Consider the following 15,824-nt stretch of genomic DNA (forward strand, 5'->3'; position numbering starts at 1 on the left):
ACATTGAACAACCTCTGTGTTTTAATATTTGTCTTTCTGGCGCCGTCTGAATGCATATAATATGTGGAAAGTGAGTTTGAATGATAGATCATATCTTACTGCACATGTTCCTAGCACCAGTAACTTAGTAAAAGCATGACACAAAATGTTTAAAGGGAGAAAAACAATTTGTCCAATTACAAAAAATTCTGCAAATATATATTTTACTGTAATTCATAATGCGTATTTCATTTAATTATTAGAGGATTATTACAGTTTTGAATACAACTTTTCCTTTTATTGATGTGATACTCACTCAGGCCCCTTCATCAGACAGCTGAGGTAATGGTTGGCTGCTGCCCTCTGCTGTCCAAGCTTGTGAAGTGGCAGGTTTAAGTCATAATACTTGACATAATTTGATGAAAATAGTGAGGTTATGTCTCCATAGATTAAACGTCATATTATCCTGTTATTCATTGTTCAGCTATTTAAACTATAGACAACGGGTTGGTTTGTGGCTGCCAACAATTATTTAGCCTGAGATGTTAATCCATCCAAGATGCATTTTAAACTAAATAGGTCAAACGTAGTTCTCCCAAGAAATATTCTAAAGTAAAGCACTTTCCCTTATTCTTCCTTAAAACAGATAAAATAATATTCAATCTGAAACTGCTCTTTATTTACAACATTTAATATAAAAGTCAACAAATATTCTCTCACAAGTTTTGTGTGAATCCAGTTTAACTGTAGGGGATTTGAGATAATTATACATATTTACTATTTATAAAGCTGTGACTCTGAATGCTGTTTTATTTTATTTTATTTATTTTTAATGAAAAAAAAGTTGCTCAGCAGACAGGATGCTCCGTCTCAGTTTGATGACGTAGATGATTACTGTTTACTAAGGAACTCCCTCTGGTTTCGTAGGATCCATTTGTTTAAACCACAAACACACACCTCTTCCCGTCAAACAGGTACGACATCTCTCTTTATCGCTTCTATTCGTTGTGTAAACTGGTCGTAGACGAATTCAACATAACAGTTTGTTAAATCGATGCTGAAATGCAGCCGTGGTTGACCCCATGACAGCTTAGCTAGCTAGCTAGCTCGTCAGCTAACTAGCGTCACGAGGCTAAAGCTGAGCTTTGAGGCACTTCAGCGGTGAAGTGACACCTGTGATGCAGAGTATTGGAGGGTCGTCAGAGAGCCAGGCCCGGAGAAGGACGTGTATTATCGGTGTGAGGTGTTGAACTTGTGATTAACCGGGACACGCTGCTGCAACGTGAGGCTAAAGCACCGAGCAGGTACAGACCGGTACAGACCGTCGGTGTGGTGACTGTCAGTCCACAGCTCGGTGTCAAACTGTGGGCATGGGGATCAGCTTGGTTGGGTCTGATTGTCACGACAGAGGCTTTGTAGTGCCGTCAGAACCGGTTTCAGTGCCACTGCCTGATGAGGCAGCAGCTAAGGTTTATAATCCCTAAATCACGTTTTATCGTGCCATTCATTTATGTTTTACAATTTAGTAATAAGCCTGTAATACGGAAAACTTCTAGGTTGTGGAAAATCCTTCTGCAGCATGAGCACAGGGAGACCTCCTCTCCTTCCGGGTCTGTTTGACCTCTTATCTTCTTCTAATGCTGCAGGACCTCTGACCCCACATTCATTTAGGAAGTCCTTAAACACTGGATTACAAACTGACCAGAGGCCCTCAAGTTCTTTTCATTTGTCTTAATTGCATATTTGCAACATCAACAGTGATGGGCCCTCCATCCCAATATTGTGTAGGGGCCTTGGTTTATGAAAGGACTTTAGTTTTTAAACAATCATTCTTTTATTGAGTTCATATGCTGTAAAGTTGTGTTTACATACTTCTACCAAGTTATCTAGAATGAAAAGGGATTGAGGTTTTCTATATATGCAATTTTAATACATCGATTGATTGTTCAGTCTATTAAATGCCAGACTATAGTGAAAAAGCCAAAGTGAAAATATACCTATTGGTTGTTTGTTCTTTAGCAACAGCCAAACGTTTAGAAATGTGGAGTTTAATGACGTCTAAAACTAAACAGATGCTCATATTTTCTTTTTTGCATGTAAATAACTCAATGGTGACGTTGATATTTAGACACTGATGAAAATAATGATTTCATTTATATGTGGTAATATGCTGCAGCATCCCTTACCTGGTTGTTACAAGTCCTGCTCCTATGCCACTTATTTATCATGTCTGAATTGCTCCCTAAGGCTGGGATCTTGAATGGAGTGAGTGTTGAGCCCCAGTGAGATGACTGACCAGGGCAACAACAACCAAAACATCTCCTGCAACCCCTTCGCTGCCCTCTTCAGCTCACTGGCTGATGCTAAACATTTTGCGTCAGGCCAGAAACCGGAACAGCAGTCGGCTGAACCACCCCGTAAGAAAAGAGTTATCTGATCCTCTGCTTTTATTTCGAGTCAATTCAGGTCATAATAACATCTAATTCAAGTAAATCCACATGGTTTCACACTTAAACCCTGTATCTGAATGCACAGTGGAGGACTCCGGGGAGAGCCAATCGGACTCAGAAAACTCTGTGTCAGACAGCGTTGATGAAAATGACGACTCTGTGGCAGAGATCAGTCGCTCATTCCGCTCCCGCCAGGAGCTGTGTGAACAGCTCAATGTCAATCACATGATCCAGCGCATATTTCTCATCACTCTAGACAACAGTAAGTAAAAAAAGACAAATGACACATTCGGTAGGGTTCAAGCTACCCTTTATTTAGGTTTTTGACTGTGAACACTCAAAGTTTTAGCTTTCTATAAACGTTTGATGCAAATAATAGCACAGTAGGTTTTGTTTGGTGTTGTCGGTGGATGTTGCTGTTCTTGAAAATCAATTTAGAAGTTTCCAGTAAATAACGGATGACTCACCACCTTTTAAGACAGAACAAAGCCCTCACACACTGAGAGGTCTCCCAGTGAGACGGTTACATCCCTCCAGCGCTGTGACGGTTTAAGAATGAATCATGATTTTCAGGAAATGCAGACTAAAAGCCCCTCGGGTTTCACAGGGAGCCATTTCCATGTATTCCTCTTCCGCCTCACTCTCAAATATACCAGAGTAAACACATGCTGTGCACTTAATCCCCCTGTGTTTATTTTATTCTATATTGGGCTTTTGATTTATTTCCAGTTTTCATGATGGTCTGGTTTAAGCCTTATGGGATGTTAGGTATAATATTACATACAAGCAGACTTTTTTTTATAAACTCTGATTCTATATTCAACCCCAGGTGATCCCAGTCTGAGAGGAGGTAATGGAATCCCCCCTCGTTGTGTGTATCTGGAGGAGATGGCTGCAGATCTGGATGGACAGGACTGGCTGGACATGGACAACATAGACCAGGTGAGATGTTAACAACAGGTTTTCATGACACAAGACTTTAGTTAGTGGCTACGTCTTGTTCCTCTCCCCTCAATGTTAAACGGTCTGATTTGTATCTGTGATGTTTCCCTCTGTTCCTCAGGCTCTGTTTAACCGCCTGCTGCTGCTAGAGCCAGGAAACCACCTCATCTACATGACATCATGCAGTGCCGTGAATCTATCTGCAGACCGCGATGCTGGAGAGAAATGTGCCATCCCTTACCTTTTTGGTTGTTACCAGAGAGCCAAAGAAGAGGTGCAAGATTTTTCTACATCACTGAATATGTGGCACTAAAATACTCAGCTGTTTTTAGACTAATCTTGGTAGTTGGACATTTTCTCGATATCTGTCCCCCAGGTGACGAAGGTACCAGAGAAGTTACTGTCGTTTGCTGTGCGTTGTAAGAATCTGACGGTTTCTAACACACGGACAGTTCTGCTCACCCCAGAGATCTACGTCACCCAGAATATCTACGAGCAGCTTTTTGACCTGCTGCTGGAAGGTTTCAACGGAGCCCGTAGGTTTAGTCTTGTTGACCGTTTCCTTTCATGTGTTGCCTTTTTTTCACTCCCTTCCTTTTACTCTTGTCTTGGCATTTTCTCTGTAAATAGTTTTAAAAACGTTGTGTTTCAGAGTCAGAAGAGGTGGTGGAGTTTGTGGAGGAGGTAACTGCCGCCCTGCTCTCTGACCAGGAGGTGCGTACCTTCAAGGAGGTGATAGTACCAGTGTTTGATATCTTCCATGGACGCATCAAAGACATGGACCTCTGTCAGCCTCTCCTCTACTCCTACTTAGACGTTCTCCTGTACTTCAGCCACCATAAAGATATTGCTAAGGTCAGAGGACACACAGAGACATTATATCTCCAAATGTCATCGTAATCTTCCTTTGGAAATCTACCCTATCATTTTCCTGCTTACTTATGATCATATAACATACAATAATAGACTGATATACCCTCACTTGTGACAGTGTTACTCCATATTTGTTCTTTAGTTGCCCTATCTTCTCAAATCATTCCAAAATTGACTATTTTTCTTTCGTTTTTCTCAGGTACTGATGGAACACATTCAACCCAAAGACCCAACCAATGGTTTGCAGTACCAGAAAACCCTATTGGGGACAGTGCTGAGTATCTCCTGCTTGTTAAGAACCCCAGGTGTGGTGGAGGGACATGGCTATTTCCTGAACCCCTCCCGCTCCAGTGCCCAGGAGACAAAGGTCCAGGAGGCCAACATCCACCAGGTCCACAGAATGATTTGAATCAGCATTTTTGCTGCAAAACTACAATATTGTCTTTAAACTACAAACACATCTGGGCTCATTGTCTTTGATGTTCTTATGTTACAGTTTATGGGCCAGTTTCAAGACAAGCTGCACCAAATCTTGAAAAACTTGCTCCAGAGATCTGGTGAGACGCGTCACCTCCTGCTCTCGTGGCTGGGCAACTGTCTGCAGGCTAACGCTGGACGGGCAAAGATATGGGCCAATCAGATGCCAGAGATCTTCTTCCAGATGTACGCTTCAGATGCATTCTTTTTAAACTTGGGTGCAGCCCTTCTGAAGCTGTGCCAGCCTTTCTGCAAGCCTCGTTCGCCCAAACTGCTCACCTTCAACCCCACCTACTGCGGCCTCAAAGAGCTGAGCGAAGAAGAGAGGCGCAATCGCAATGTGCACGCAAAAGGTGAATATATGTGAATGATTGTCCTGTTATCATTTTATATGCATTATTTTGTTAACTTAGTTCTATCATACAGTAGTTATGGTTTTTGATTTACTTTTACAAGTAGGTTTCTAGAAATTTTTTACTACACCTTTTTAAAGGCTTAAGATTTTAAACTAAATGATCCCCTGTCGTTCATTTCAGGTCTCGACAAGGAAACCTGTCTGATCCCTCTGCCCCCTCAACAGCCGGTGGAGTCTGCACAGTCCTACAGCCTGCTGACTGAAAACCTCATCCTCACACAGCTCACACAACATCTAGGCTTCCACAGGTACATACCAACATCTTCTTCTATCAAGTTAAAATAAGAAATTTAGCCTTATCTCAGCTAAAGTCTTTAAAGTGAAGCTGTATTTTTTCTCATGTTTTCACCATATTTCAGCATTAACCCTCTTTGTCTTGCTCTGTTAATGTCCCTGCACAATGTCCGTGTCCAGACTCCATGAGCAGATGGTGAAGATGAACCAGTCTCTCCACCGGCTCCAGGTGACATGGCAAGAGGCCCAGCGGAGTGGCAACCCGATGTCGGAGCAGCTCCTTGAGCAGTTTGAGCGTCTGATGATTGTTTATCTGTCAACCAAAGCTGCCACTACGCAGCCTGCTATGCTGCAATGCTGCCTTAACCTCCAAGCTTCCACCGCTGCTCTGCTGGTTCAGCTTGGAATGGGAAACCAGGGGCCTGAACATGTAGCACTCAGTTTCCCCCTGCCCTCGCTACAGAATACTGTGCTCTGCTACGTACCAGGTAGGTCAGATCATTCACTGCACAATACAAGTTCTTAGAAAAATACCTTTTTGCTTTGTCGAGAGACCCAATGAGATCAGCAGAGTTTCTCTGTAATCTTAAATTGAATCAGGATTATTCCCTTTTTGACTTTTTACCTCCTAAAGAGGAACCTGTATGCTTCAACTCGCCTCACAGTAATTTACAGAAAAATAATTTTAATTTAACAGCATTTTCCCCTGGTAAATGTTCAAATAGTTTTGGTCCAGCTATTTAAATCTCTAACTCTGGGTTATATACAGCTGATACTAATGCTCTCCACTCCTTAACATGACAGTCATGGCTAAAGTGCATCTTTGTACGTTTGTCAGAGTTTTTTGCAGAAAACATGGGAGATTTTTTCATCTTTTTGCGGCGGTTTGCAGACGATGTTTTGGAGACTTCTGCAGAAAGTCTGGAGCAGATTCTTAACTTCATCACTGTCTTCATGGGTAATGTGGACAGGTATGTTTTTTCTTAAAAGACAAAATAATGTCTGCGGTGTAACAGTTTTCTGTTGAGATGAAAGGAAGAAGGAAGCTCATCTAGTTCTGATCCTAATAAAATGTTCAGATAATGCTCAAAGGCTGTTTGTCCTGTTCCTCAAACAGGATGAAGAACCCACACTTAAGAGCAAAGCTTGCGGAGGTCTTAGAGGCGGTGATGCCACACATGGAGCCTGTGTCTACTGGTGCTGCTCAGCCAATCCTGTTCCAGCGAGAGAGAGTGTTCTGTTCCTACAAATATGCACCTCAACTGGCCGAGGCCCTCATCAGTGTGTTCGTAGACATTGAATTCACAGGTGATTCAGTTGTATTCCTCACAGGTTTTTAGCTAGCTAGTGTTAGCTGTGGATGGAGACTTCACTGAACTTGGAAAGGCATGAAGATCATAAAGTCATACTTACATCCATAGATTGAACAGAAGCTGTTACAAGTGAGGACACTTGAAAAGAGTCCAAATAAACTGTTTAAAGGCAATAAGGGTTTTATTGCAAAGACTGACGGAGGTTGGCCTGTGTGTGCACACCTGTGTGTGTTCTACAGAACAAGATAAGGAGAGGAGCTGGGGCTAAGTGACAACAAATAGAAGGCATCAATGAAGCACATGTTTTATTTACTTTTCCTCACTCTATTTCAGGTGATCCTCATCAGTTCGAGCAGAAATTCAACTACAGAAGGCCCATGTATCCCATCCTCAAGTACATGTGGGGCAAAGATAGCTACAGAGAGAGCATCAAGGTAATGAGGTTCTCAGTGTTTTTGACGGTGTGTTGAGATGGTGATATATCTTTATTACAAGAAGTTCATAGGTTTGATTCTGTTTCTGGGTGACTTCCAGTCAGTGGCTGCCAGAATAATATTGTTTGCTGTTCCAATAGTGAGACACTGTAAACTCTTCAAATACCTTTCTATCAAAGATATACTCTCTATCCTTTGACCACTAATGGCTTACATTAATTGATCCCATTCATGTGCTCTTCATATTGTGTAATATCTCGTTTCAGGATTTGGCCGCCTATGCTTCTGTGAACCTGGAGGCCATGAACCCCCCTCTGTTCCTCAGGTATCTCAACTTACTGATGAATGATGCCATCTTCCTGCTAGATGAGGCTATTCAGGTGAGTTCACGAGGTTCACTGCATATTGACCTATTTTGTCTGTAGTGGTGCTCCTAATTATTTCGTTGGTGGTAAACGCTTGTTTCACATTTGCAGAAATCTAAAAAAAACTGCTCTCAGTCATGCACAGATTGTTTTCTTTTGAAGCAATACGGACATATATAATTGTTAGCATCAATTTATTGAGATCTTTAGCATTAGCTTACTTTTACTTTTAACTCTCTGTCACTATTTTCATGATCTTGATGAAATGTAATTATTTTCTCACAGTACCTGAGTAAAATAAAGGTTCTGCAGCTGGAGCGGGATCGAGGGGAGTGGGAAGGCCTGGCCCCGGATGCCCGAAGAGAGAAAGAGTCGAGCCTGCAGATGTTAGGACAGCTTGGACGCTTCCACAACATCATGTCTAATGAGACCATCGGCACACTGGCCTTTCTCACCTCAGGTAAGGCAGAAAATATTTTCATATGTGACTCTATCGATGAATCATTATCTTTCTCCATCCATGTTTGTTTACCTTTTTTCTGATTCCTTCTCCAGATATCAAGGGGATCTTTGTGCACCCCTTCCTGGCTGAGAGGATCATCTCAATGCTAAACTACTTCCTGCAGCACCTAGTGGGTCCTAAGATGGGCGCCCTTAAAGTCAAGGACTTCAGTGAGTTCGACTTCAAGCCCCAGCAGCTTGTTTCTGATATCTGCACCATCTACCTGCACCTGGGGTATGTTGACACACACAGCATTTACAAAGTGAATACACATGAGAAACAGAAAATAAACTGTTTATATTCTATTCCTTGGATATAATTTGTTTGGTGCTAGATTATTTGGAAGAGAAATACAGTGGCCCATTGCTGACTACATGCTACAGAGCAAACTCTGTCGTGATCCCTAATTAAACCCCAAAATGTTTTTGTCCTTGGCAGTGATGAGGAGAATTTCTGTGCTACAGTCCCAAAGGACGGCCGGTCGTACTCTCCTATCCTCTTTTCACAGACTGTTAGGGTTCTGAAGAAGATCAACAAACCTGGTGACATGATTGTTGGTTTTGGAGTTCTTGCTGATAAAATAAAGGTAAGATTTAATTTGGAAAATATTGATAAGAAGAGGAGGTTTTTATCTTTTACAAATATTTGTACTTTGAATCTGTACTGATAAATATGGATATAGTGGAAAAGCCTTTAATTTTGTACAGCCACAAGGTGTTGATTAAATTTTGTTTTAGTCCCATGCAGATAGGCATCAGCAGGACGAGGAAACATATTCAGATGCTCCAGATGAGTTCTTGGACCCCATCATGTCTACTCTGATGCTGGATCCTGTGCTTCTTCCCTCATCCAACGTAACAGTTGATCGCTCAACTATAGCAAGGCATCTCCTTAGGTAAGTTACTTCCTTCAATGCCCAGAAATTCACTTAAAGTAGAATAACAACCGGTGAGCACTTATATATCTATGTCTTTATTGTAATCTGATTAACTGGGATGACTGTAGAATCAGAACTCAAACTTGGGAGCATAATGAACGAATAAAAGCTTGGTTTGCAGGAGTCAAATGAGTAATTTGTTACTTATGTCCTCCTTGCAGTGACCAGACAGACCCTTTCAACCGCAGTCCTCTCACGATGGACCAGATCAGGCCAAACGAGGACCTCAAACAGCAGATTTCACAGTGGCTCGATAGGCATAAGCAGGAGAGCTTGCAGCTGGGACCAAGTGGCTAGCTGTGATCCCTTGCTGTGACAAACAATGACTGAATCCTTCCTTTCTTTCCTGGCCCACATCTCATGTGCTCCTCTGCTTTCTTGGCTAATCCACGGCGTGCTCGCCTCTGTGGAGTTCTTCTGAATCCTCCAATCTGACTAATGTTGCATTAGGCTTTTCGTGCAGCCTTCATCCTCACTGGATTCTCTCTGTGACAACAGTCCAGACAAACTGTAGCACACCAGCTGGTGGCAACTTCAAAATCCATTCAAAGCAGCTGATTCCATTGACTCTAAACATTAGTTGGGGTGATATCACCTCTGGTTCCTTTCCCTCCTGAACACTGTGTATTGATTCGTTATTATTACAGTCAGAGCTGTGGCCAGAAGTATCAGATTCAACAGACCTTGTTGAATGTACTGAATGAACTCCTGACTGAGCAGCTGGCCCAAAACAAGGTTTTATACTGCAAGGTGAGTATTTTTGGGAACTCATGAGGTAGCAGTTGGATTGAGTCATATATGATTTAACCTTCACCTTCATGAAGAATACATACACCGCCTTTCGAAGGTTTGATCACCCTATATTTGAGCAGTTTTGGTTCAATATGAAGCAGCAATGTAAATAGTTAGTCACAAAAATGTAGGTAATGTAAGACCAATATAACTGAATACTGTGGGACATAATTTATTGGGAAATAAACTATATTTCAAAACCTATAGCACAAAAACATACCATGTATTTTCAAATGTATAAATATAGGTCTTCACTTCTTCTAGTGCACCTGCACTTAGTCTAATTGATGATGTGATAATTTCTGGTGGGTTGTTGACTGTTGGATATAGGGATTTAAACATTTTCAAATTATGTCTAATAATTATTCTAATGTGATAATTACTTTAGGATGTAGACTTTGTAAAACATATTAAAATAACTCTACCTCCAGATTGCAAAATAAAATTGCTTGAATGTTGAACAAAAGATAAACATATGGCACAGAGGGTCACTTTCCTCAAGCATTTAAATCCTTAAAAAAATAGATTTGCCTTATTTGAAATCGTAAAGGCTTTAATTTGCTGTTGGAAAATAGTGAGAGGATAGAATATATTTTAGCACTGCAGGTTTGAGTATGAAAAATGCTTATCGGTCACGCCGACATCAATGTGGACATGATTATGCACTGATTACCACTATGTAACGGAACTGGAGTTTTTACTGAATTTCCACTTACCTATTCACCAAAATCAGACTGCATGAATCTGAGGTGATAAATGAGCCAAGAAACTGCAAAAATAAAATCAGAATTTTATATTCACTACATCAAACACTGCAAATCTGTTCTCTGAACATTTACTGATTTGTCTCATCCCTATTTTGATGGAGCTCAGTGGCTTCTCAGGCAGTAATTTCCTAAATCAGATCTTATTACTTTTTTATTAAGATAAAAAATTCGCAATTATTTCCCACCATCTGCTCATATTCCTTAGCCGTATTCCTTGACATTGGACCAAAAATGCAAGAATATAGGGTTCAAATATTTTTGACTGGCGGTCATTGACATCCTTCGAATTAACATCACCGGGTTTTAAGTGATGCTGAACAGAGTTTTCGTTGTGTGAATGCAAAGTGAATTAGCGAGTGGGCAAACAACTGATCAATAGAACTGGTGCCTAAAACCAAGAGCCTTGCAGTAAGTGTAAATGAAGGAGGATCTGAGTTGTTTCATACTTTAAAGAGACATAATTTGTCAGAGTTTGAACCAGAGAGGCATATGGGGACCGAAGGTAGAAAATGAATGGAAATCATAGAAGGTAACTTGTTTTTGAGAAGCTTTTTCAATTAAAAGGGTTTTAATTCAAGTTTAAGTGTGGTTGTATAAAATGGGAAACTGTGATAGATGTACACAAAGCTGTATTCGCTGGCATGCCCTCATACTGTATGTTGAATATCTAACACCTGAAGGATTACGTGGGTTAAATTATAATGCAATATTTTTGTTTTAATTGTGATCATAAATTGTTTATTTTGATTGTACAGTATGATTTAAAAAAATAAAAACTAATGTGCGTTATATAAGACACTGTGATGTTCTCTTTCAGAAGTATGATTGATTTAAATACATACAGAAATATACTTTGTATTTTTTGTTTCTGAGATCAACTATGAAATGTGAGATTATGTTTGTCAAAATTGTATACATTGATTTAGAAAGGGTTGAGATAAATACTTAAGGTTAAAGATAATACGAATGTTGGAATATTTGACTTTTTCTTTAAAAATAACTCAACTTTGTCTCGCACATCTTTGTGTAGCTCTTTTCCATCTTCCTTGTGGTTTTTTACTGAACTTCTTTTCCAAACAACTCATAGTTTTTATTATAATGAACCTAAACGAGTATTGAGACACAGGCTATATACAGGAACCACACATTTGTTGTATTGTGTATTTCTTCATCTTTACTTGGATAGTAAGACATGCCGATTGCAGATAAGATGGCAAATCAGACTTTAGTGTGTGGTGTTGTTTGACAGCCGTGGAACCAGTTGGATACGATGCACAGAGTTACAGTTGACGTCCATGAGTTTGTACAAACTGTGCTCTTTGGCTGCGAATGTACAACTTATGCAGAGCAGACGATAACTAACATGATCATGTCAGTGCTTTGGTAGAGGTCTTCTGAAGAGGAGGATGTGCACCTCTATAAAGACTAAAAGGAGCAGTTCTTACAAGTAACTTATTCAGCTTCCAGTATTGTCAATTTTCACATAATTAACTTTTTGGTCCATTAGTTTTTACATTGTCCCTACTGTGCACAAACTACATATGATTCTGTATAAATTTCACCATTCATAAACCTTGAAGTTCTTAAAGTGTTAAATGTTACATTAGGGACATCAACTTTAATGGAAGACTTATTTACAAATAAATAATAATTATAACTATAAGGTCATAACTGTGTATTTTTTATGTATGATTATCACTGACAATGGTGCAATAAGTTTTAATTACAACTAAAAAACCTGCCAAAACATTTCCCTCTATACATTTTTCTTGATTACTTAATCATATACTCCAGATAGGAGAAGGGAGTATACATGCAGTCTGTCATCACCCTCTTGAAAGATGACATGTGAACAATTTTTTAAGTTTTTCAACTTTGTTCGTTTTTTGCATTAATGCTATTAATTTCTTAATAATACTGATGGGAGTATTTTGGTTTGGATTCTCCAAACTGTAGACGTAGGACTTTGTGAAGGATCTCCTTCATCAGGCCCTGATGGGAAAACCTGCAGGATACAGACATTTTCTCTGTTCTTTTGAGAAGTTGTATTTCAAGAAGACCATTTGTGGAGTTAAGCTTGCATCTGCTCCACATGTTTTCACTGCAGCTTTTTAAAGAAAACCTTTCAAGATAAAAGATGTGTGCTGAAAACACATACTAATCACTATATACTGCATTTTATAGTGAGTCTGCAATTTATAGTGGCGTCTGAATGTTTAGTGAAGTTTATTATACCTATATAGTTCACTCATTGATTACCACAATGCATCATGAAAAGTAGTATACAGACGATTGTCACTAACATGAGCCATATATACCTTCATGCATTGCCCTCGTGGCGGTGAGACAAGAGGAGCGAGAGCAGCAGGATGAGACCGACCTGCCGCACAAATGTAAATAGAAGCAGAGCAGCACATCACAGCACAAAGTGAGGGGAACAGGTTTATCTCTACATTTTAAGATGATCATTCAACATGTTTGTTTTTTACCTCAAAGGTTAAGTGTGTAGGTTTTAGGTGAAAGGGATATATCGGCAGAATACATTGGATACAAAATAATCCTAATGGGGTTTTAACTAGTGTGTAAAAATCTATGAATTGTGAATCCTTTCCTTTGATACTTACATCGGGAGTGGGTCCTCCATGCGGAGGACACCATGTTTTTGACAGTAGCCAAGGCTGGACAAACTAAACACCTTTTGAGTTTTTATCACAACTGAAGGCTACCAAAGGTTCACTCTCATGTTTTGAAGGGGAAGGGGGGGGGGGGAGAGTTGCCACTAGATGTCACTAAATTGTACACACTGACTTATACCTACTGACATACCTAACTTACCATAAATACTAAGTGTAAAATAAACATTTAAAATTTACTGTGGGATTTTCCCACCGGCCGACGTTGTTGTTGTTGACATCAAATTCGTGCGAAAATGGCGTCATTAGAGTCCGGAAGCTTTTTTTTCTCTGATGAGCTCACTACATAGAGTGCTTTATATAGCTATAGTTATTGAAGTAGGAAATAGTGAATGAGTGGGTGATTTCAGACACAAAGTGGATAGAGTGGGTTGTGTTGCAGGGGGCACCAGAGAATCATAGGCTAACAGATTTCTTTGCTGCGCCCCTGGTTTAGCAGGTATACACTGCCTTCCTTTTCCAGTTCCACTCGGTCTTGTCTCATCTTACACTTTCACTGCCACTTGTTAAAAAACAAATCACTTTCCTTGTTGTTCAAACTGCACCGGGAACAACGGCCTGGTCCTTGTTCTACTGATTCAAGTGTGGAGCTCCTTTCCCGGGCAAAGCCCCTGAACCTGATTTGGAATCAGCCATGCAGAGTGTGAATGAGGCCGCTGAGGAAATGCATTGTCGGGGTTTCTTGGGTTCCGCCCCGCAACATGGATAACGACGTGTCGGCCAGTGAGAGCGAAGCGCTGTGGCGGAGGTTGTTTATGTGAGTGCTGGGTTAGGGTTCCGCCCACCGAGGTATCTGTGAGCGCAGGGCAGACAGGCAGAGAGTGTAAAATGGCGCACAGCTGTCGGTGGCGGTTCCCCGCTCGGCCCGGAGGGAGCAGCAACTCCGGTACCGGGAGGAGAGCGGGCCGAATCAGGGTTACTGCCTCTCTGCGGAGTGTCTCGGGAGGCCACCCCAACGCAGCGGGGCTCGGACCCGGGTTTGATGCTGCACTACAGGTCTCTTCGGTCATCGGGAGCAACCTGCAGAAATTTCGGGATGTTTTGGGGGAATCGAGCGACTCGAGCAGCGCGGAGGTAAGCACGGGACGGGACGGGAGCAGAGCCGGCGGAGCGTCGGTGGGACCGCTGCGGGGCTCGGTCCCCCCGGAGAGCTGCTCCTGACAGACCAGGAGCTAACGGGTACTCTCTGACCATCTCCTCCTCAGTGGAGCTGGGAGCAAACTTGTCATTGCCCAGGATGCAGTTAACTTTGAGTTGGTTGTTGTGGCCTTAAACTCCCCGGTAACGTGTCACCGTGTTAACTTCAGCCACCGGCGGGTTATCACGTTTAGGTTCTCAGAGGTTCTACCTGAGAGAAAGTTTCCTCCTCGGTGGAGTGAGGAGGGGGGGGCATGCTACATCCACACAGTTGGGATGAGCAGCTGCTAGCATCAGTCTGCTAACCGAACCAAAACATTGTGGAGAAACCCTGGTGTTTAACCGGCAATCGCAGCCCACAGCGCGGTTACCACACAGCACAGACAGCGGTACACCCACTGACTGTCTGTGCTGTGTGTAGCTAAGCCGTTGTAACTGGTTTACTAGTTAGCTCCTTGACATTAGCTTGACGCGAAGCCTTCATATTCATGTCACATTAACGCACAGCAAAAGTTATCGTCCCGTTTGAGCTTTAATGCGATTTAGCCACAGTAAAGCAGTGTTTGAATATGTCTGTTTCTTATAAGGGAGGTTTGATCGGAGAGTAGCATCCCGGGACCGTCACTGTAGCATGTGATGTGTTTGAAAACAAGACATGTCAACTTGGGGGAGGCGATAGTCTATAATTGTGGTTTGCAACTAGCTAACATGAACTTAGCGTCCGTCTGTAGCTCCTGTGTGAACGGGGCTGCTCGTTATTCACTTGGTTTGCTCATTACTATCTAATAATCGGTCCTCACAAGCTTCACAGCTCAGTTATTACAGCGTGAACTCGGGAGCTCGCTGTTTTCAGTGAGGTGCCCACCGTCCAGCGAGGCTCGGCTAACGTAGCTTGATGGGTTAGCTCGCAGGCTAGCTGTCTACACCTCACAGCCAAAACCACACCATTATCCCTGCCGACGTAAGCGGCGTCAAAGTTGCAGGTTCGCCCGGGAGGCTGCTGTGCTCTCCTCCGGCCGAGCACACATCGGGTTAAAGCTTTGTAGCCGGAGTTGGCGGAGCTCGCACACAAAAGTAAATAATTTCCATGGCTGGGTTTTGGTGGTGTGCTAGGGCAGCTACCATGCTACGCACTACGCCACGCTAGCCACTGGGGCTATTGCTGATGCATAGGAAAATGGGAGGGGGACATGTTTTCCCCGTCTCCTCACAGCCACTACGTAGCTTGTACCAAAATAATATCGGGCTGATAATGCTCGGGGGTGACGTCTGGTGCACGGCCACACGTCCAGGATCGCTCCCCCCGCTGGGCTGCTTGTAAGAGTGTATCGACGGGCTTTGGTGTCTGGATTGGCTTGTTTCAGCAGAGAAATGAGACTTGGTCGTGACAGTGCGCATGCAGGGCTGGCTACAATAACAACGAGCCCCTTCTTGACGGACCGTGTGATGTGGGGGTGTGTTCGCCTTAGCGAACTACCATCTTCCTTCTCCATGATGAGCAGCACGCGTTCAAT

General features: G+C 42.1%; 2 protein-coding genes across 4 annotated transcripts in view; both read left to right on the plus strand.

The window, feature by feature from the left end:
• Positions 1-867: 867 nt before the first annotated feature.
• On the plus strand, positions 868-11,276 carry ube4a (ubiquitination factor E4A (UFD2 homolog, yeast)). 2 transcript variants are annotated; one of them, XM_062386010.1, is made up of 20 exons: positions 868-953; positions 2,227-2,396; positions 2,515-2,691; positions 3,259-3,371; positions 3,493-3,645; positions 3,718-3,907; positions 4,024-4,226; positions 4,444-4,635; positions 4,741-5,074; positions 5,258-5,384; positions 5,551-5,858; positions 6,209-6,341; positions 6,488-6,678; positions 7,017-7,117; positions 7,384-7,497; positions 7,768-7,942; positions 8,038-8,218; positions 8,423-8,570; positions 8,722-8,879; positions 9,083-11,276. In XM_062386010.1, the coding sequence occupies exons 2-20, from the start codon at positions 2,267-2,269 to the stop codon at positions 9,216-9,218; spliced, it is 3,264 nt and encodes a 1,087-aa protein (XP_062241994.1). In that variant the 5' UTR covers positions 868-953; positions 2,227-2,266; the 3' UTR covers positions 9,219-11,276. The 2 variants fall into 2 exon arrangements, with proteins under 2 accessions (XP_062241994.1, XP_062241995.1); XM_062386011.1 differs by having other exon boundaries at positions 3,748-3,907.
• Positions 11,277-13,975: 2,699 nt separating this feature from the next.
• kmt2a (lysine (K)-specific methyltransferase 2A) overlaps positions 13,976-15,824 on the plus strand; it is a 37,677-nt gene continuing 35,828 nt past the window's right edge. The window contains exon 1 of one of the 2 annotated variants that reach the window (XM_062385284.1): positions 13,976-14,247. In XM_062385284.1, coding sequence (XP_062241268.1) covers positions 14,002-14,247 — 246 coding nt within the window. In that variant the 5' untranslated portion in view covers positions 13,976-14,001. The remainder of the gene's footprint in view (positions 14,248-15,824) is intronic. The other variant, XM_062385283.1, reaches the window with a different exon arrangement.

Source organism: Platichthys flesus, chromosome 4, assembly GCF_949316205.1.
Source record: "Platichthys flesus chromosome 4, fPlaFle2.1, whole genome shotgun sequence".
Lineage (NCBI taxonomy): Eukaryota > Metazoa > Chordata > Actinopteri > Pleuronectiformes > Pleuronectidae > Platichthys > Platichthys flesus.